At 34.6% G+C, this 24,599-nt stretch overlaps 1 protein-coding gene across 1 annotated transcript; it reads right to left on the reverse strand.

Moving 5' to 3' along the window:
* Positions 1-3,482: 3,482 nt before the first annotated feature.
* LOC132564324 (uncharacterized) lies at positions 3,483-24,310 on the reverse strand (the record flags this gene model as incomplete). The annotated part of the gene is made up of 12 exons (XM_060228990.1): positions 3,483-3,551; positions 4,013-4,122; positions 12,736-12,819; positions 13,737-13,878; positions 14,318-14,424; positions 14,577-14,746; positions 16,195-16,304; positions 16,957-17,008; positions 17,598-17,688; positions 20,858-20,944; positions 23,614-23,716; positions 24,201-24,310. Coding segments are annotated over 12 exons (1,212 nt in total), but the record flags the coding sequence as incomplete, so codon positions are not given.
* Positions 24,311-24,599: the final 289 nt, after the last annotated feature.

Consider the following 24,599-nt stretch of genomic DNA (forward strand, 5'->3'; position numbering starts at 1 on the left):
CAGTAGTGGTCTGTACACAATATCAGTAGTGTTGTCGTATACACAATATCAGTAGTGTTGTCCATATACACAATATCAGTAGTACTGTATGTATATGCAATATCAGTAGTACTGTATGTATACACAATATCAGTAGTGTTGTCTGTATTCACAATGTCAGTAGTGTTGTCTGTATACACAATATCAGTAGTGTTGTCTGTATACACAATATCAGTAGTGTTGTCTGTATACACAATATTAGTAGTGTTGTCTGTATACACAATATCAGTAGTGTTGTCTGTATACACAATATCAGTAGTGTTGTCTGTATACACAATATCAGTAGTGTTGTCTGTATACACAATATCAGTAGTGTTGTCTGTATACACAATATCAGTAGTGTTGTCCATATACACAATATCAGTAGTACTGTATGTATATGCAATATCAGTAGTACTGTATGTATACACAATATCAGTAGTGTTGTCTGTATTCACAATGTCAGTAGTGTTGTCTGTATACACAATATCAGTAGTGTTGTCTGTATACACAATATCAGTAGTGTTGTCTGTATACACAATATTAGTAGTGTTGTCTGTATACACAATATCAGTAGTGTTGTCTGTATACACAATATCAGTAGTGTTGTCTGTTTACACAATATCAGTAGTGTTGTCTGTATACACAATATCAGTAGTGTTGTCTGTATACACAATATCAGTAGTGTTGTCCATATACACAATATCAGTAGTACTGTATGTATATGCAATATCAGTAGTACTGTATGTATACACAATATCAGTAGTGTTGTCTGTATACACAATATTAGTGTTGTCTGTATACACAATATAGTAGTGGTCATATACACAATATCAGTAGTGTTGTCTGTATACACAATATCAGTAGTGTTGTCTGTATATACAATATCAGTAGTGTTGTCTGTATACACAATATTAGTAGTGTTGTCTGTATACACAATATCAGTAGTGTTGTCCATATACACAATATCAGTAGTGTTGTCTGTATTCACAATATCAGTAGTCTGTATGTATATACAATATCAGTAGTGTTGTCTGTATACACAATATCAGTAGTGTTGTCTGTATACACAATATCAGTAGTGTTGTCCATATACACAATATCAGTAGTACTGTATGTATATGCAATATCAGTAGTACTGTATGTATACACAATATCAGTATTGTTGTCTGTATTCACAATGTCAGTAGTGTTGTCTGTATACACAATATCAGTAGTGTTGTCTGTATACACAATATCAGTAGTGTTGTCTGTATACACAATATTAGTAGTGTTGTCTGTATACACAATATTAGTAGTACGGTCTGTACACAATATCAGTAGTGTTGTCTGTATACACAATATCAGTAGTGTTGTCTGTATACACAATATCAGTAGTGTTGTCTGTATACACAATATCAGTAGTGTTGTCTGTATACACAATATTAGTAGTACGGTCTGTACACAATATCAGTAGTGTTGTCTGTATACACAATATCAGTAGTGTTGTCTGTATACACAATATCAGTAGTGTTGTCTGTATATACAATATCAGTAGTACTGTATGTATATACAATATCAGTAGTGTTGTCTGTATACACAATATCAGTAGTGTTGTCTGTATACACAATATCAGTAGTGTTGTCTGTATACACAATATTAGTAGTACGGTCTGTACACAATATCAGTAGTACTGTATGTATATACAATATCAGTAGTGTTGTCTGTATACACAGTATTAGTAGTGTTGTCTGTATACACAATATCAGTAGTGTTGTCTGTATACACAATATTAGTAGTACGGTCTGTACGGTCTGTACACAATATCAGTAGTACTGTATGTATATACAATATCAGTAGTGTTGTCCGTATACACAATATCAGTAGTGTTGTCCATATACACAATATCAGTAGTGTTGTCTGTATACACAATATCAGTAGTGTTGTCTGTATACACAATATCAGTAGTGTTGTCTGTATATACACAATATCAGTAGTGTTGTCTGTATACACAATATCAGTAGTGTTGTCCATATACACAATATCAGTAGTGTTGTATGTATATACAATATCAGTAGTACTGTATGTATATACAATATCAGTAGTGTTGTCTGTATATACAATATCAGTAGTGTTGTCTGTATACACAATATCAGTAGTGTTGTCTGTATACACAATATTAGTAGTACGGTCTGTACACAATATCAGTAGTGTTGTCTGTATACACAATATCAGTAGTGTTGTCTGTATATACAATATCAGTAGTGTTGTCTGTATACACAATATTAGTAGTGTTGTCTGTATACACAATATCAGTAGTGTTGTCCATATACACAATATCAGTAGTGTTGTCTGTATTCACAATATCAGTAGTACTGTATGTATATACAATATCAGTAGTGTTGTCTGTATACACAATATCAGTAGTGTTGTCCATATACACAATATCAGTAGTGTTGTCCATATACACAATATCAGTAGTACTGTATGTATATGCAATATCAGTAGTACTGTATGTATACACAATATCAGTAGTGTTGTCTGTATTCACAATGTCAGTAGTGTTGTCTGTATACACAATATCAGTAGTGTTGTCTGTATACACAATATTAGTAGTGTTGTCTGTATACACAATATTAGTAGTACGGTCTGTACACAATATCAGTAGTGTTGTCTGTATACACAATATCAGTAGTGTTGTCTGTATACACAATATCAGTAGTGTTGTCTGTATACACAATATCAGTAGTGTTGTCTGTATACACAATATTAGTAGTACGGTCTGTACACAATATCAGTAGTGTTGTCTGTATATACAATATCAGTAGTACTGTATGTATACACAATATCAGTAGTGTTGTCTGTATTCACAATGTCAGTAGTGTTGTCTGTATACACAATATCAGTAGTGTTGTCTGTATACACAATATCAGTAGTGTTGTCTGTATACACAATATTAGTAGTGTTGTCTGTATACACAATATTAGTAGTACGGTCTGTACACAATATCAGTAGTGTTGTCTGTATACACAATATCAGTAGTGTTGTCTGTATACACAATATCAGTAGTGTTGTCTGTATACACAATATTAGTAGTACGGTCTGTACACAATATCAGTAGTGTTGTCTGTATATACAATATCAGTAGTACTGTATGTATATACAATATCAGTAGTGTTGTCTGTATATACAATATCAGTAGTGTTGTCTGTATACACAATATCAGTAGTGTTGTCTGTATACACAATATCAGTAGTGTTGTCTGTATATACAATATCAGTAGTGCTGTCTGTATACACAATATCAGTAGTGTTGTCTGTATACACAATATCAGTAGTGTTGTCTGTATACACAATATCAGTAGTGTTGTCTGTATACACAATATTAGTAGTACGGTCTTTACACAATATCAGCAGTGTTGCCTGTATACACGGTGTCAAGAGAGCTCTGTGTATTGTCATCAATATCACTTCAGAATATATACTTACTACATAGATCCATTTCTCTGCTATAATGCTGCAATGCACTGATTTGCATTCAGATGCTCCAAATAACTGCAATGTAATATACAAGACAAAGGTCAAATTTTATTGTGTATATCAACTTTTTAGAGATTTTATTCAAAGATAAACTTTTAATTTGGAATGTTACAGGGCAAACCCTTAAACTGCTTTAAGTTAATTCCCTCTACTTAACCAATCTCTATTTTCACACTATGATCCTGCTGAACTCACTATATGTTAAACTTTTTTTAGCACTGATTCTGAAATAAGCAAAGTACTTAATAAACTTGTTAGGGATTTATGTGGTTGTCTTTAACTTTCTTTTTTAATGTGGTAGTATCATTTCTGATATTATGTTGCATTATTCTTAACCTTGGGTGGTATGATTTTCCACCCTGGAATTTCATGATTTTTGGCCAGTGGTTTTATTGTATCAATTTATTCTTTTGGCTTCATATTTATTGATTTCAACGATAGATTGTATCAATTTAACTTTAAGACATTATTTTTACCTTGGGTTGTACTGTTCCACACGTCCCTTGAGAATGTTTGGACCCAAAAAAGCACTAAGTTGATTCAGGCATTGACTAGCTGCACTCGATGTCAATGAATTATCACAGGTCTGCAAGACAGAAGTAACTTTACAAATCATGAAATAAAATGATAGAATATCAACACCACAAGTCCTTATTTTATTCCTGGCTGACATGCGTTACTAGCTGGACTAGTAAAAATCACACATCTATGGACCTTGTTGTTAAGCTTGATTTAAGGTTCTTTTTAGTCTTTTTAACAACAGGCCATTTAAGGACATGCCAAGTTTGAGTGGTGGAGGACTTTCTGGGGAATAACCATTGACCTCGGGATAGTACCTGGCAACTGCCACATGTAGGTCATAAACCTGAGGCCCAGAGCTAGAAGTCAGACACCTTAATCACTTGACCACTTAAGGTGGAAATTACAACACAGCTGTGACATAGTATTCATTATCTTTAGCATGTGACATTAACAGGGCTGAACCATCAATTTATGGCCCATCTACTTAGGGTAGATTATACCTTTTTTTTTTTTTTTAAAGTTTAGAAAAATATTTATTCCCTCAGCAATTAATTTGGAGGAGGTTGCCAGGGTTGAGGAGCCCTGGGATCAGCCTCCGTACAGATAAGTGCCATCACGCAGGATGCCTCTCATTCATCATACAAACACACTTTCATGTAGACACTTACATGTAGCCATTAGAAACAATAAATATTTTGGTAAACCTAATATAAATAGACAGACAAACAAGTAGAAATATTTACATAAACAACAAAACATGGTAAACAAGCAGGACAGACATACAAATAGGTTGTACAAGTGACATTCTAGACAAGAGATATCAAACAGATAGACTAGACAATAGACATAAAACAAAACAAAAAAAAACAAAAAAAAACAGTGTAACATAGTACAGTGCTAAAAGAAATGTGATACTTATCTATTTTTATTTTTTTTTAGGAAAGGAACAGGAGTGTTGACTATCATTACTAAGTAAGCAGCTTTTGAGAGAATTATGTGTGAGGATTAGATTCTAATAGAGTTGACTATTTTCTCCAAAAGGTTTTAAATTCTCGGATTCATTTTGATTTTTCGATATATACGTTTGCACTTTATAAGTTTCCTTAATCTCATTTAAAAGTGCAAGTATAGATAAGCTATTTTTAAGACATTTTGTTTTATATATATAATATTTAATGATTAAACTTATCAGATTGTCAACTGCATCCTTTGTTTTATCATTGCTTAAGAAACCAAAAAGGAAAGATTTCTTATTTAATATAAAGTTAATACGAAAAATCTGAGACAGTCTCTCAAAGCTAAGTAACAGTCGTCTCACCTCTTGACAATCCCACAAAATGTGTTCAGTTGTTTCTCTATTTGTTTTACATAATGAACATAATGAGGTATCAGATACACCCATTTTAAACAACACAGAGTTGGTAGTCAAAATGTGGTGATTAATTTTATATTGAAACCATTGAAATTTGGTATTTTTAGTGACTTTAAAAGGAAGTATGTAGATTTGTTTCCATGTGTCATCATTAATATCGTAGTTAATCCATTTTAATTTACCTGTGGGTGTGACATTATTTTTACTTAAAACATCATACATGTCTCTGGCTCCCTTCTTACTTTTTAGGATAATTTCTAAACTTAATGGAATATAAGGATATTTTATAGATACATGTTCATTATTTTGTTGGTATTTGTGTAGTGCTTTTGCTATTACTGATGTGATTCCATGATACTTTAGAAAGTTGCACCTAATGTTATATTTATGCTTGAAAACTTCATAAGAAAGACACTTACCATTATCACCAACTATATCATTAATAATCCTTAACCCTTTTTGATACCAATCATTGTAGAATACAGTTTTATGTGCTATTTTTATATCATTATTGAACCATAATGGAGACTTCAAAAAGGATTCATAGTTATTACTACTGCTAGACTGAATTACTTTCAGCCATGATTTTAGTACATCTTTCCAAAATAAATTTTTAGTTTTCTTAATGTTGTCATGAATTAAATCACTTCCACAATTACTAAGTATATTACTGTTTAATTTAGCATGAAGAATATTTCTCCACTTGCCTTTTCCAAAATGTAATCTACGAATCCAAACAGATTTTAGTGAATTTATAAAAGAAATAATATGTATCATTTTTAGTCCCCCATCTAAATATTCTTTAATAACAATGTCTCGTTTAACCTTATCAACTTTACTATTCCATAGGAAATGGTATAATTCTGTGTTAAGAGTCTTGATAAAGGTTTCATCAGGATTTGGAAGTGAAATAAAAAGATGATTTAGTTGAGAGATTACCAAAGTTTTAATTACTGTTAGTCTTCCAATTGGAGTAAGTAGTCTTCTAATATTAGAACTTTGTATTTCCCCATTGTAGTCTCCATTCAAGAAAGAAAGTATCATTACTATATTTTTTACTTCCTATCCATACAACCTCAGTTTTTGATTCGTTTATTCTTAACCCTGATAGTTTTGCAAAAAAATCTAACTCCTTCATTGTTTCTTTTAATGATATTTCTGTACCATCAAGAATAACTGTGGTATCATCTGCATATTGAGATAATAAAATTGGTTCCCCATCTATTGATATACCTTTTATTTTTCTATTATTTCTGATTCTAAGGGCCAAAATTTCAGCACATAATATGAATAAATAAGCGGAAATAGGATCACCTTGTCGACAGCCTCGTTTCATGTCGAAAAAGGGAGATAAGCTACCACCTTGATTTACTGCAGATTTAGAATTATTGTGCAAAGTCGTTATCCATTTTCTCATACTAGGTCCGAAATTAAAACAAGAGGCCCATGGGCCTTAACGGTCATCTGACAAAAAGCAAGCCAAACCTAGAAAGTGGGTTGAGGTCATTCATTTGAACAAACTTGGTAGCCTCTCCTCCAAGCATCTTACAGGCCCAATATCAGCACTCATGGACTTTTGCTTGTTGAGAAGAAGTCGTTTGTATATTTTAACATATTTGACCCCTGTGACCTTGAAAGTGGGTTGAGGTCATTCATTTGAATAAACTTGGTAGCCTTTCCTCCCAGCAAGCTACAGACCCAATATCGGCACTCATAGACTTTTGCTTATTGAGATGAAGTCCTTTGTATATTTTAACATATTTGACCCCTGTGACCTTGAAAGTGGGCCAAGGTCATTCATTTGAACAAACTTTGTAGGGCTCCATGCCAGCATGCTATGGGCCAAGTATTAGCCCCCTAGGCCTTCTAGTATTTGAGAAGAAGTTATTTAAAGATTTTGACATATTTGACCCCTGCGACCTTGAAAGTTGTTCAAGGTCATTCATTTGAATAAACTTGGTAGCCTTTCCTCCCAGCAAGCTACAGACCCAATATCGGCACTCATAGACTTTTGCTTATTGAGATGAAGTCCTTTGTATATTTTAACATATTTGACCCCTGTGACCTTGAAAGTGGGCCAAGGTCATTCATTTGAACAAACTTTGTAGGGCTCCATGCCAGCATGCTATGGGCCAAGTATTAGCCCCCTAGGCCTTCTAGTATTTGAGAAGAAGTTATTTAAAGATTTTGACATATTTGACCCCTGCGACCTTGAAAGTTGTTCAAGGTCATTCATTTAAATAAACTTGGTAGCCTTTCCTCCCAGCATGCTACAGACCCAATATCGGCACTCATAGACTTTTGCTTATTGAGATGAAGTCCTTTGTATATTTTAACATATTTGACCCCTGTGACCTTGAAAGTGGGCCAAGGTCATTCATTTGAACAAACTTTGTAGGGCTCCATGCCAGCATGCTATGGGCCAAGTATTAGCCCCCTAGGCCTTCTGGTATTTGAGAAGAAGTTATTTAAAGATTTTGACATATTTGACCCCTGTGACCTTGAAAGTTGTTCAAGGTCATTCATTTAAACAAACTTGATAGCCCTTCATCCCAGCATGCCACAGGCACAATATCAGCAATCTGAGCCTTTTGGTTATTGAGAAGAAGTTGTTTAAAGATTTTAACATATTTGACCCCTGTGACCTTTAAAGTGGGTCAAGGTCATTCATTTGAACAAACTTGGTAGAGCTCCATGCCAGTATCCTCTGTGCCAAGTATTAGCCCCCTAGACCTTCTAGTATTTGAGAAGAAGTCGTTTGAATGAAAAGTTTACGGACGGCGCACGGCGGACGGCGCACGGCGGACGACGACGGACGAAGCATGATGACTATAGGTCATCGGACCCTTCGGGTCAGATGACCTAAAAAAGTAAAACTTCATCAACAAATTTCCATGACACAGAATCAAAGGCTTTCTCAAAATCTATAATAAGTAACAGGCCAGGAAGATCAAATTCTTCTGCATATTGCATCATATCATAGATTAATCTTGTGTTTTCTCCCATGTACCTCCCACTAATAAATCCAGTTTGATCCATATTTATTAATTTATCTAATACAGTCTTAATTCTACTTGTGATCACTCTAGATGCAATTTTATATACAGTATTCAATAGAGAAATTGGTCGCCAGTTTTTAAGAAATTGCCTAGGTTTATCTCCCTTTGGTAAACATGTAATGATGCCCTGTTTCTGTGTTATAGAAAGTTCGCCAGTTGAGTATCCAAAATTGATTGATCTTAATATAAAATAACCAATATTTTTCCAAAAGCATTTAAAGAATTCAACTGTAAATCCATCTGAACCAGGGCTTTTGTTATTTTTCATTTTCTTCAAAGTCGCAGCTGCCTCATGATATTGAATAGGTCCTTCTAACATATTACATTCTTGATCATTCAATTTTGGAATCTCAACATCTTTTCTAAAAATTGTGTTTAAATCAACCCTCTCTGTATTATCATAACGATCATATAAAGATTTATAGAATTTGGTAATTTCAATTAAGATACCATCTTGGTTTGAAATAATTACTCCATCATCTTTTTCTATTTTAGGTATGATTTTATTAGTAAAATTTCTTTTTTCTAGGTTGCAAAAATAACTTGTCGGTTTTTCCCCATCCTCTATCCATCTTGCCTTTGATCTGATAATACTACCCTTAAGTTTCTGTTTTCTACTCTTTTCTAAGTCAGCCTTTTTTAACTCTTAAGACATCTAATGGTATATTTTCCCTAGCCTCTAGCTCTGCTATTTCTTCCCTTAGTTTATTTCTATTTGACCTCGTTCCTTTTTCTTGAAAGAGGAGTATGAGATAGTTTCCCCCCTAATTTCCATAAGTAATGTTTCTAAAAATAGCTGATCATTTATTATTAAGTTTATATCATTATCATGTATTTCATCAAGTTTAGCAAAATTATAGACTGGTATAGTGTATTGTTTTTTTACTTCATGTATTGTTGATTTTACAAGGTCTAAATATTGAAAGTCTTCTAAGAGTGAGTTATTAAATTTCCACAGAACTTTCCCCTTTTTGAAATTATTGAATTTTATCTTCATTATTGGCATTGAATGGTCAGATCTATAACTAGGTTCTATATTTACTTTCTCAACACTAGATAATAGGTTTTCCGATATTATCCCTAGACCTTGGATTATTGATATGCTTATAATTTTCATAATCTATGCTAGGTTTTAAAACTAAGTTGAAATCCCAACATATTATCTCTGATTCGTTACCGAAATCCTCAATAGTGTTTGCTATGTTTTCAAAAAAAATTTCGTGTATCTGTGTTTGGAGTGTAAATCGTAATAAGTGTAATCTGTTTTCCATCAATAGCTATATCCAATGCCAAAAAATTCCCAGTATCGTCTTTTTTCACTTTAAAAACTTTATGTTCAAAATTATCATTTAACAATATTGCAACACCCCTAAAGTTAGAAGAAAAGGAACTAAAAAAACAATCATATCCCCATTCTGACCTTATTCTATTTTCAATCTGATGCGTGAAATGTGTATCTTGAATACAATAGATCTTTTATTTTTTACTTCTAAAATATGAAAAAACGTCTTTTCTTTTATCCTTATTCCCAAGGCCCTGACAATTAGCTGAAAGTATATCAATTGTATCCATATTCAATAATGATAGTTTTAATTACTGATTGCTTACTAAAGAGAAAGAACATAATCTTGAAATGTTTTAGAGAAGGTAAAGAAAATTCAGCACTGACACATGTTACAAACATAAATAACACAAAAGAAACAAACATGAATAACACAAAAGAAACAAACAGATTATAACATCCAATATTATCAAGAGTGACTCCCTCATAGTTAAGCTTGCAGCTATGTTAAACTATGACAATTTAAGGTTTTATTTTAATAAATAATGCATTTGTACTGTACAGGATCCGAACACTTCATGTGCGGAACATATCTCTCAGACTACTAAGATATCAAAAGTTATTTTTCATTAATATTTAAGCAAAGGGCATACGTCGGAGACTAAACATCAATATTAAACCCCCATCATGCTAATCGCATCAATGGATAATTGATGAGCAGATACCAGAGAGCTTGAGATATCCTGTGTTTACACATATACATTATATATTACAGGGAGATGCTAACATTTTTAATACAATGCCTTTCTAGGATTAATCTGGGTTATTAGTTGCAACTAAACTCCCTTTGGTAGTTTATGTATCCCTGTAACAATTATGTTCATAGCATGATAAAAGTTAAAGAAAGTGCAGTCCAGAAGCACACATGCACGTATATTAACCACACGTGCGCCCGCCCACAATCAACATTCCCATCCACATAAACAGCAACCATCAGAACAACTTACAGAAAGAAATATTTTAACAGCTAACCCGGCCTTTTATACATGTACATGTAGACAGAAACAGCAAATCAACGGACACACGCTCATGTAGCCAATAATATCAGACAGGATTTCTTTTAAAAACACGGTATATAATGTCAGTTTTCACAACATAAATACATGTACATTTGTGAGCGAAAATGGTAATAAAGTCATGTGTAGCTAGAGGGTACAACAGGAATTATTATTATTTTTTTTACAATGATACATTTTATATTTAATTGATTTATATACGGAGATCAGCTAATTATATGTAAATCAATAATTTTGAACTTTATATGGATCATATATAGGGTCGTCATATTTCATGTGGTTGACGAAGGGGTGATGTACATGCATTGGACATAGTGATATGGCAATTTTAAATAGCAGATTCAAGTGTAAACAAACATACAATCTTTGGAACATAAACTTTCAACTTACTATGTTCCTGTTACTTCTTAAGTTTGTCGTCAAGATTGTCATAAATATCAATTATTTTCTGTTCTCCTTTCACAGTTTTACCATACACTCGCGAGTTGAAATACCATGCAGATTCAATCCGCTCGTCTTCATACAGTCTGTGTATAAGTTCAATATTGAGTTTAGTAACATCCTCGCGTATGTTGTAAGTTAGTCTCAAACTTTTGTCTTTACGAGCCTTCATCACACGGTGTTTAATGTCATTACGTGCAAACTTCACAAGCACTGGTTTGGTCTTGTTGGGGGTTTTGCCTGGGATCCTGTGACATGCTAGTATTTCCCATGGTTTGATCTCAATCTTAGCTTCCTGCTTAAATTTCTCACAGAAGGCTTTCTCTAGGTCTTTGTCTGGTATCCTGTCATCCATGTTCATTACTTTTATTGATGTTTTCCTACTATATTGTTCATTATAATTAGCCATGGACATGGCCTTTTCTGCAAGTTTATTTGATGTGTTCACCTTTGTAGTAGAAGTCTGTATTTCTTTTCTCTGTTGAAGCACCATTTCTTTCAGCCTTTCGTTCTCCATGTTCAGTCTATCTAATTCTTTCCGAATCGCACTAGTTTCTTCTCTCACTTTCACATGGATATCTTTTGTTATAGCCTCATGGAAATTCTGGAGTAATCCATTAACAATGTCTGTCACTATCACTTTGAGGCCCTCAGTTTTCACTATTGTTTTCATAATGGTTTCCAACTTGTTGTTAATATCCTCTATCTCAAGGACTTGGTCTTCACTGTCAGTACTATTGGTGACTATTCTAGATCTTTTAATGGGTTGCCGGGTAGTGCTAGAATCCCTGGTCAAGTCTTGCTGGTTTTCCTCACTCATGGTGAACAGGTAAAGTACACTGTCTCTTTAGAGGTGTTAGCTATACAGGTAGGTATAATCCCTGAACACAACTCAGCACTGCACAATTCCACGAAGGAATTTGCATAAAAAACACCAAATTGCAACCTTTCCGCATGGAATTATGAGTCCGATGTAATATATGTTATCTACAGTGATGTTCTAAACAACTTCATACCAAAATCAAGAAAATCCATCTGATATAAACCAATAAAAGTTACCAAAATTGTCAGAGCCACAAACTACACACCACTCAGGTGAGCTGCCATCACCCAACGATTATACCTCAAGGAAAACCAGTACAGACCAATGAGATTCCAGCCAGTTGTGACCCCACTGCACTATTACTGATTTGTGATGTAATAATAGTGAGCCAGTCCCATGAGTAACAGTTTTCTAGCACAGAATAATATAGGGATATATCAATCCGAGAGTAAATTTTTATCTTTCTCCATGTAACAATGGCAATACATTATACAATATGGAAAAACTTATAGTGAAAGATGAAACAGCAACCAACAGCAAATACAAATGATCTGACTGGATTTCAGTTTAACTGTTTGCATTCAATCAAGTAAGTTTTAATAATCAAAAACAATGTTTACTTACCAAACTGTAGAATATAACATCCAGAAACATCTCTAAATGCATTTTGAAATGTCGCTTTCCAATTCCTTTGGCAATATTTGACAGCTGAATTAAATTAACAATGGAAGAGAATGTACTAGAAAATTATTTTTTGGTAAAAACAAATGTTTCTCCTAATTTGACAAGAAATTTTTCCTGTTCATAAAAAGAAAAAAAAAAGAAATAAAATATTACAAAGACAAAGAATTAGACCTTCATAATTTTTATATCATAAATTCTTCACCGGGTTAAATATCATTCTGATCTGGACCATGACCTCTGACTATAACCTTTGATCATGTACTTATCTACTCCATACTGACTAATTTTGCTTCATAATGTCATAACAAAATATTTACCAGTAGTTAAACATATAAAATAACCTTAACTTAGTGACCTTGATAATTTTGATTTGCTCCATATTAAGCTGATTGTGACCTATGACCTTTGGATCGCGGTCACAGTAACCTGATAATATGATAATGTCTCAAGTTTCATCAAGACATTTAGTTTGAAATTCATGGCCCAGTCAAAACTGTCCTGGATATATTGCATTTTGAACTAGTGACCAATACACAGTACCAGTGGTTAATGTAGTTTAATTCTAAGTTCTATCAAGATATCTTTTCCAGCATAAACAAAATTGTAATAATCTATGCAAATGTTATTCAACCTAAAATAGGTGAATAACTTAAAAAAAAGATTTAGATGAATATTTTTTAGTTGTATAACAAAGATATTTTTGAAAGATTGAAAGAGATAGACAAGTGACTGAATTTAAAGAAAAAAATGGAAATGTGTGTAAGACTCCCCCTGCCTCCCCCCCCCCCCCCCCCCCCAAAAAAAAACAAAACACCCTTGCACATAAAAAAAGAAGGAACTGGCCTTGCTTAATATGACAAAATTGTGTTATGGTAATATAGGGTAAAACTAAACCAAATCTGTTGAGATGTTCATGTTCTCAAGAAATCATGAAGACTAACCTGTTTACAGAGAGTTTCACAGTAGACGATGTGTTGGGTGTAATGCTGGTAGGATGTAGATTTAGCGACATCAGGTAACATCTGGCTGACAGGTGCAGCAAGGTCATGGTGATTAGATAGTTCAGCAAGTAAGTGGATACACCTGTACACACAATGAATCTCATCACTGTAATATATAGTTAGCACAGGACAGCATTTCACATATAAACAAACTGAAGTGTCTGCTGAATATATAGTATTTTAGTGATGTATGAAATCATTGGTTATTGACAGGCAATGATATCTATCAACTTCTTTGATTTAAATACAGTGTACTGTAAAGCTGTCAACTTTGAGGGGGATCTTATTTTGCTATGTTTTGAGGATGGAATAAAGGATAAGGAAGTAAAAATGAAAATAGGGAAAAAAACAGAAAAGATCTTTCTAATAACATCAACTTTTTTTGTCTAGAATGTTTAGCCCTTCACAAATACTGTGATTGTCAGTTTCAGTCAAATTTAAACAAAGGCTGCTTAAGTGTAATGATGCATGGCAGCTATGCAAGTGAAGCACCAGTGATGTCAGAACAATTCTGAGCATACCCATCAGCAAGTTCCCATGGCTCTGTCGGCTTCCTGAACTTATGGTCCATACAACCACCTCCTCTTGATCTGCCCATCTTAGGTGCAAGAGATCCACAGGAATACATCTAAAAACATATCACAATAACAATGACTATATCTTTATGGATATTGTGACACAAGTAATAAGGTATCAATGCAGCAAAACTTCTGAAACTTTGGGATTGTTATATGTTCAGTCATAAGCTATGAAAACTTGTCAAAACAAGAAAGTGTTTACCTGTTTGTCTGTGTGAAGGTCAAAGTCGTTATCTCGGCGTCGTTTGACCACCCCATATGTGGCCGGACTTGTAGCTAGGTCACTGTATTTCTCTGTGGAGGCTGGTTGTTTCTCTATTCCATCCAGACCTTCCTTTATCTTACCCATCACAATGTCTAGGCTTTCCTCACCTGTCACACAACTCAATATGTTAAGTGATATATATAACATTATTTGTTATCTTACCCATCACAATGTCTAGGCTTTCCTCACCTATCACACAACTCAATATATATATATATATATATATAAAACATTATTTGTTAACTTGTGTTAATTGCATAAATTTTTGTAATATTTGCCTATAAAATATCAACAAGAGATCCCAGAGGGATCTTGGCGCCCTCCATTTGAGGATCTGTTTTCAGTTCTTGAAGATTTGTTTATTTTTTTTTTGTGTTACAGGTTTTGTAAATGTTTATGAACTGGTCTTCATTGAATGTACTCAATGATGGCACAAGATATTTTTATTAAGCACCTGTTAGCAAATATCATTTGAAAAAGAGCCCAAACTATTATTAGATAGCAGTCAGTTACAGGTGGATAATGGACATGGTCTTGAATCAATATGATAGAATATCCAAGAAAATATGCTTGTGCTGTATTACTGTTGACATCCAAGATGGCTGCCTGTGGGCCAATTTGATTTCAAATCAGTCCAAAAGGTACAATGCATAACTAGGGACCAAGGGGAACCTGCATATGAAATTTGAGACAGATCCATCCAGTACTTTCCCAGAAATAGCGGTAACAAACATTTACTTTCAAACTCCAATAGCGGTAACAAACTTTTACTTCCAAAATCCAAGATGGCTGCCTGTCGGCCATCTTGAATTCAAATCAGTCCAAAAAAGGTACAATGCACAACTAGGGACCAAGGGGAAACTGCATATGAAATTTGAGAAAGATCCATCCAGTACTTTCCCAGAAATAGCGGTAACAAACTTTTACTTCCAAAATTCAAGATGGCTGCCTGTCGGCCATCTTGAATTCAAATCAGTCCAAAAAAGGTACAATGCACAACTAGGGACCAAGGGGAAACTGCATATGAAATTTGAGAAAGATCCATCCAGTACTTTCCCAGAAATAGCGGTAACAAACTTTTACTTCCAAAATCCAAGATGGCTGCCTGTCGACCATCTTGAATTCAAATCAGTCCAAAAAAGATACAATGCACAACTAGGGACCAAGGGGAAACTGCATATGAAATTTGAGCAAGATCCATCCAGTACTTTTCCAGAAATAGCGGTAACAAGAATTGTTTACAGACGGACGGACGGACGGACCACGGACGCAGGGCGATTTGAATACCCCACCATCTGATGATGGCGGGCTAAAAAGTAATCCTTACCTTTTTCAACATTTAAAACAAGATTGATTAGATTTGTCAAATATGCTTTATTTTTGCACATTGCAAACTCAACACTCACATGAATCTGACCATCATATAAGATTCTCTGGATCTTTCATCATTACCTGAACTGATACATCTTTGAATCATATCATGGGCCATGGTAAAGAAAAAGATCAAAAGTGTTGGCAAGGACAAGAAAAGAAAGGTCCTATTTACATTACATACCATAGGCCTGTACAAGGTTGGATAGTGCTAATGCAGCACCCTGACGCACAGATGGAATGTTGTCTTGTAAATTATTGAAGAACAAGGGATATAAAGCTGACAGTGAACTCCTAAAAATGAAGTAAAAAGAAGAAAAATCAGAAATGGAATCTAAGTATACAGTGGTCATAATTCACAATATAAACAGCAATGAAGCCATTTATTAAGACATTAGGTATGTTGTTTATCTGATACAGGATTGTAACTAGGGAAAGATGTTTCTGAACAGGTAAAATCAAACAGATCAGTAATGTATGGAATACAAACTGAGAACAGATAAATAATTTGTACTATTTGCATTAATTGTTTGATGTATATACATGTGTTTGGATGTCGACGTCAGGGATATACATTGTTGCTTGGAATTAGATACCAGGTCATTTCCTCGAGAATTCCCAAATTTACATAGTGGTATAATTTCATAGTGTTCACATCAGTCATATACACTGTAATGGCATATACTTTCCTACATCTTTGATTATATTTAAATCCATAGTTTGATGTCTGCGTTGTGGGTAAAAAATCTGGAAAACATCAAATTAACTACATGTACCAGTATATTTCCTCCATTTCCCAACTTATGATTTATCCTGATTGTTATTAATGATACTTAATAACATCAGCTTGAGGATATATTGTGCTGATGTTCTGGAACAGCATCATCCCAGAATGGTTCTGAAAGTAGGAGATATGTATGTGTGCATCAGTCGTCTGAACATTTACCTGGATTCTTCTGGAAAACAGACAACAAAGTTTCCACTTGCCACACAGGCAGCTGTAAGTAAGAGGAACTGCAGCAGTGATAATAGAAAACTGGTAGTACCACTGTATTACAGTTAGTACTGATATACAGTCTTCTGATGAGGTCAATACAACATATCTCAACCAAACTCTTATACACTTGTGCAATTTGGTACAACAAAATCAAAGTATCAATATAGGTGGAATACTGTCTCTTTAATGCACTTAAATTTCAAGATGAATTAATCATAATAAGATATGCTAATGCTTTATGCTTTAAGTGAAATGCTAAATGTTAAATGTAAAGTATTTTTTAAGAAATAGGCCCTTGTAATTTGATATGCTAAATGCTCCACAATAAGTAATATCTAAACAACCTTGTGGAAATATTTACTGGCAAACAGAAAACAAACCTGGTTTTAACAATTTTTCATGAAACTGACATTCTGGTTTTGATATTGTATTGAAAATGTATCCAGTTGATCAGAAACCTGTATGAGAATTAACCAACAAATATGATAATTTGAATTAAATTGCAAACACCAAACAGCTGAACATTGACAACAGAAAATTTCACAACACTATGAATATTGATAACTCTTTTGTACAAAGATAATAATTACCATCTCGCACAGGCCAGCTCTCATCATTAAAACATATGATTAAGGTCTCCAGTAGTCGAGGCACAAAGGGCCGCACTTTTTCTCTGTCAATCTAACAATTTATTATCGTCAGACATTTATTATATTCAAACTTTAAGTTAACCAAAGGAAAAAAAGTTTCAAAATTTCGAGGATTATTATTGCTACTTAAACCATTTGATATTACAAGTTAAACTAAAGCTTATTTGTAAATATGATAAGTAAACAACCAATTTAAATAAGAAATGATTACAAACATTTAAATGGAAATTTATTTAATTTGAGTTTATACACAACATATCGTCATCCTTATTTGCTGGTTGGTGTGTGTAAGCATGGGTAAATAGGTTGTAATTGATGTAGGTTATTAGTACACACTTATTACTGACGGTAGATATTAGTTTGTTTACATTTATGTAGGGTGTCTAAATTTAGTATGACGTATAGGTTCACGTGATCAGAATGAACCAATGAGAGCAGTTGTTTGTAAGAGAGAGAAAAGTGTTCAAAGTGTAGAGAGAAGCAGCACGTGGGCAGGTTTATAGTGTCATTGGACAGTTATGAAACTTTCCCACCCACCATCCCCGTACATCGCCCTTTTTTTGTATATATTTCTTAGTATTTTCAAAGCCATTGTTTAATTTTACATTTTGTTAAGAACATGTATTTGGGCTACTCATCATGTTTTTGTTGATGGCTATTCCCAACCTTTTTTGCATATGTATTTGTGCGAGTGTTTACCTGGTATGTTACAAATTTAATTATGTATTATTTTTAGTCATATAACCTGTTTCTAGGTTACATTGTTTAAGTTTTTATACCCTGTTTCAGGATTTAGTCAATTACATTTGTTCCAGGTAACATTGTTGTTTGAAAATTTATCCTGTTTCAGGGTTTTTAGTCACTTACCTGGTCAAAGTGACATTGTTGATTAAGAGTTTACCCTGTTCCAGGGTTTTGGTCCCATAACCTGTTCCGGGTTAAATAGTTGATGAAGATTTTACCCTGTTCCAGGGTCTTGCACCATAACCTGTTCCAGGTTACATCGTAAAAAACATTTTACCCTGTTCCAGGGTTTGGTCTCATAACCTGTTCCAGGATATGTGGTCGATTAAGATTTTACCCTGTTCCAGGGTTGGTCCCATAACCTGTTCCAGGTTAAATGGTTGATTAAGATTGTACCCTGTTCCAGGGTCTTGCACCATAACCTGTTCCAGGTTACATCGTAAAAAACATTTTACCCTGTTCCAGGGTTTGGTCTCATAACCTGTTCCAGGTTACATCGTAGATTAAGAGTTTACCCTGTTCCAGGGTTTGGTCTCATAACCTGTTCCAGGATATGTGGTTGATTAAGATTGTACCCTGTTCCAGGGTCTTGCACCATAACCTGTTCCAGGTTACATCGTAAAAAACATTTTACCCTGTTCCAGGGTTTGGTCTCATAACTTGTTCCAGGTTATATTTTCGATTAAGATTTTATTCTGTTCCAGGGTTTGGTCTCATAACTTGTTCCAGGTTATATTTTCGATTAAGATTTTACCCTGTTCCAGGGTTTGGTCCCATAACCTGGCCAATAGAATTCCAGGAAATTCTTTTCCCCATTCAGATAATAACTAAATTTTACTTGTTCATTCGGATAATAACATGTTATCATTTAAGTTCGGATCAGGTTAAATTATTAGTAAGTTAAGGTGTTATGTGAATGTTTTTATAAGGTATACACATGGTGAGTAGCCCCAAAGAAGAGCCAAATGTATTTCTTATGACAAATCTTGTTATGTAGTGTTTTAAATAATAAATAGTATATAAACCTTAACTATGGTGTTTCTTATGTTGTGTATAAAAAAAAAAAATGAAATATGTTGATATTTGGAGTAACTGAAAGGGACTAAATGGTTAGATTTTTAAGATGTAACCATTTTATTAAAAATGTCGAAAAAGTTAAAATAGTAGCAACCCAACCCTAATTCATATCATTATCATTTGGAGATTGAAAACAATGTCTTTGCGCATGCAAATTTAGAAATCATAACAAAAGGGCAGGTTAAAACGACGTTCCAAAAGGTCATGTGATGAAGTCGCCTATCTGCGATCAAAACAGTGATTAGTGGTAGACATAACAGCGAGTAATTTGAAGCTGAAAATCTTCATACATTTTTCTCAGAAAAAGCTATACTCTTGTGAATAGTATAATTTTAAGTTTAACAAAGCTTACCCGAAATCAAAAACATGGAAAAGATTTAAAATTTTGAACTTATTTCACCTGGATTTAAGATCCAAGGGCACCATGTCATGGTCATTTCAGGTAAGTTTCAGCTCAATGTCACAGGTAGAACTTGAGAAGAAGTTGAAAATGTGTTTTTTAGGTGGAGGCCATGGTGGCCATCTAGGATCTTGAACCAACCCCAAATTAACAACTTTGGTTGGGACCATGTCACGATCATTTCAGGTAAGTTTCAGCTAAATGTCACAGGTAGAACTTGAAAAGAAGTTGAAAATGTGTTTTTTAGGTGGAGGCCATGGTGGCCATCTAGGATCTCGAACCAACCCCAAATTAACAACTTTGGTTGGGACCATGTCACGATCATTTCAGGTAAGTTTCAGCTAAATGTCACAGGTAGAACTTGAAAAGAAGTTGAAAATGTGTTTTCAATGTATTTTCAAAATGGCAGCCATGCTGAATTTCAGGCCAACCTGAAATTAACAAACATTGCTCAGTGCCATGTAATGATCATTTCATGCAAGTTTTGGCTCAATCGCACTGGTGGAACTTGGGAGAAGTCGAAAATGTGTTTTCAAGATGGCGGCCATGGTGGCCATCTTGGATTTCAGACCAACCTGAACTTTGGTCAGGACCATGTCACGATCATTTTAGATATGTTTCAGCTCAATGAGACATGTAGAACTTGAGAAGAAGTTGAAAATGTAAATTGTTTACGACAGACGCTGGACGACGAACGCCGGACGCTGCCGGACAAAAAGCAATCACAATAAAATAATGAAATCTATACATTTAGTCCGTGTATAAGAACATCTGGTCTCAGATATTTTCTGACAATACAGATTTGTCTTTGACTTACCTTAGGTGCAAGATCTGGTATATAAGGCATACGATTCTTCTACATTGTGGTCTGACCAATCAAATCTATCTTTGATTAACCTTAGGTCCAAGATCTGCTATAAAACACACACTTGTACTTGTACAGCAAGTGTTCTCACCACTTGGATCCATCTTTACTTACCTTGGCTCCCAGTTCTGCAATACAGGCACATGCTGCTTCTCGTACAGCATGGTTGTCTGCCCCGGTAGCCTCAATATAATAATCCACCTAAAATGGATGTACAACAATTCTTACACCACCAACAGAGGTAACTTATCCTTACACCACCAACAGAGGTAATTTATCCTTAGATTACCCACAGAGGTAACTTTTCCTTACACTACCAACAGAGGTAACTTATCCTTACACAACCAACATTGGTAACTTATCCTTACACAACCAACATTGGTAACTTATCCTTACACCACCAACAGAGGTAACTTATCCTTACACCACCAACAGAGGTAACTTATCCTTACACTACCAACAGAGGTAACTTATCCTTACACCACCAACAGAGGTTACTTATCCTTACACAACCAACATTGGTAACTTATCCTTACACCACCAACAGAGGTAACTTATCCTTACACCACCAACAGAGGTTACTTATCCTTACACAACCAACATTGGTAACTTATCCTTACACCACCAACAGAGGTAACTTATCCTTACACCACCAACATTGGTAACTTATCCTTACACCACCAACAGAGGTAACTTATCCTTACACCACCAACAGAGGTTACTTATCCTTACACAACCAACATTGGTAACTTATCCTTACACCACCAACAGAGGTAACTTATCCTTACACCACCAACAGAGGTTACTTATCCTTACACAACCAACATTGGTAACTTATCCTTACACCACCAACAGAGGTAACTTATCCTTACACCACCAACAGACGTAACTTATCCTTACACAACCAACATTGGTAACTTATCCTTACACCACCAACAGAGGTAACTTATCCTTACACCACCAACAGAGGTTACTTATCCTTACACAACCAACATTGGTAACTTATCCTTACACCACCAACAGAGGTAACTTATCCTTACACTACCAACAGAGGTAACTTATCCTTACACAACCAACAGAGGTAACTTATCCTTACACCACCAACAGAGGTAACTTATCCTTACACCACCAACAGAGGTAACTTATCCTTACACAACCAACATTGGTAACTTATCCTTACACCACCAACAGAGGTAACTTATCCTTACACCACCAACAGAGGTAACTTATCCTTACACAACCAACATTGGTAACTTATCCTTACACCACCAACAGAGGTAACTTATCCTTACACAACCAACAGAGGTAACTTATCCTTACACCACCAACAGAGATAATTTATCCTTACACCACCGACAGAGGTAACTTATCCTTACACCACCAACAGAGATAATTTATCCTTACACCACCAACAGAGGTAACTTATCCTTACACCACCAACAGAGGTAACTTATCCTTACACCACCAACAGAGGTAACTTATCCTTACACCACCAACAGAGGTAACTTATCCTTACACAACCAACATTGGTAACTTATCCTTACACCACCAACAGAGGTAACTTATCCTTACACAACCAACAGAGGTAACTTATCCTTACACCACCAACAGAGGTAACTTATCCTTACATCACCAACAGAGGTAACTTATCCTTACACCACCAACAGAGGTAACTTATCCTTACACCACCAACAGAGGTAACTTATCCTTACACCACCAACATTGGTAACTTATCCTTACACCACCAACAGAGGTAACTTATCCTTACACCACCAACAGAGGTAACTTATCCTTACACCACCAACAGAGATAATTTATCCTTACACCACCGACAGAGGTAACTTATCCTTACACCACCAACAGAGATAATTTATCCTTACACCACCAACAGAGGTAACTTATCCTTACACAACCAACATTGGTAACTTATCCTTACACCACCAACAGAGGTAACTTATCCTTACACCACCGACAGAGTAATTTATCCTTACACCACCAACAGAGATAATTTATCCTTACACCACCAACAGAGGTAACTTATCCTTACACCACCAACATTGGTAACTTATCCTTACACCACCAACAGAGGTAATTTATCAAACTCTGGTACATATGAAACAAACAGGGATGTACAACAATCCTTATACTGCCCGAGTTAATGGATCAGTCCTATGAAACAACTTGGGTTTCTTGTCCAAACTAAAAGTTAAAATCAAAATCAACATTAACCTGAAGAAGGACAACTCTTAACATAGTTAAATGGCATTTTACACATATATAATTTTGAAAGTATCAAAAGAATATCAAATCTCTTATTTTTCTTGAGTTCCTTACATGGGAATCTATATGTAGTCAAGCCCAATTGGCTGTCCTGATGACCTTTTCTAATGAAGATAAGGGTCCAACTATAGACCATGGGGAAACCAACATATGAAATCCATCAAGTACAATAGCCATAACAAACATTCATAGTCAAAATTAAAGATGGTCAGCTGCCAATCATTTTAATTTCTTGATGGTTTGAGGACAACAGTAGTCTGTATCTGAGAAAATGGAAGAGAAATATCTTGGAATAATCATTGACAATAAATTTTAGAAATCTTACACAAGCTATCATAAACAAAGTGAATATGTTTAGATAAGAAAACTACTCTGTCTACTGTATAAAGCTTTAGTCTGACCCCATTCAGAGTAGTTAGCATGCATATGGAAACAATACAAACAACAGGAAGCTGCCAACTTTATTCTATAGATGTAATAAATCTTCTGGTAACAGTGTATTCTGCTGTCTGACTGGCTGATCTCAAAAAGTCATTTCAACCCAATTTTAAGCAAACATGCTAAATGAGTTTTATTCAAACAAAACCTACCACTTGATTAATATACTTTTCCACATAATGTTTGCCATCAGTCTTTGTCACTAGTTTCCAAGTGTCCTGTGAGTATATACGTACTCCTTCAGCTACGTAGTATCTAACAAGGAAAACATAGATTTTAGTTTAAAAATATCTCACTAAAACAAAAAGGAAATACAGGTAACATGGTCCATACTGATGTTGTAGTATGATTGGCCCTCAGATAGCATCTCATTTCAAGACCACAGGAAATTTTACACAGTTTCGAAATTGGTTGAATAGTTATAAAAGCCACTCTCATTTTTTTTTATTTTGAATCACTTCAGGAAAAAGTTTTGATTTCTATTTAAAATTCTAACAAAACATCTTTGGGGTGAATGAAGTATCTTTCAACTTTTCCAACTTTACAACATACCTTAATTTCAAAGTTTCACAGATACTAAGTGCCTCTATTTAATGTAAATATTATCCAATCAAATCGATCAGGTATTCTCTCATTTACTTATATCTGGAGTAAGATATCAAGCAGTATAAAGTCAACATGATATCTCAAAGACTATTTTAAAGGGAATCCTTTATCAAGCGTTATTTGCAATACAAACCTGTTTAGACACATCTTTGGTAGGAGAGCAGGAAAGAAGTGTTCTCTGCTTTTTTCTGAAGGAAGACTTAACAAAAATCGTCTTGTTGTTGTTGATGCAGCCAAGCGAACCTTAGAAATCAAATGTTTACAGCATTAGATTTTTCATAAGTAATCAATGTGTCTGTTTGTCTACTGAGTTTACCAACAAGTAAACATCAAAAGTAACAATGAGGCAGGGTCTCCTTCCAGTACCTGGTAGCTACCAAACAGAACAGAAAAAAGCTTGACTGGCCTATCACACTACTGACTAAGCTATCATACTACTGACTAAGCTATCATACTACTGACTGAGCTATCATACTACTGACTGAGCTATCATACTACTGACTGAGCTATCAAACTACTGACTGAGCTATCA

Source organism: Ylistrum balloti, unplaced genomic scaffold (genome assembly GCF_031769215.1).
Source record: "Ylistrum balloti isolate Yb309-2 unplaced genomic scaffold, AGI_CSIRO_Ybal_v1 Utg372176, whole genome shotgun sequence".
Taxonomy (NCBI): domain Eukaryota; kingdom Metazoa; phylum Mollusca; class Bivalvia; order Pectinida; family Pectinidae; genus Ylistrum; species Ylistrum balloti.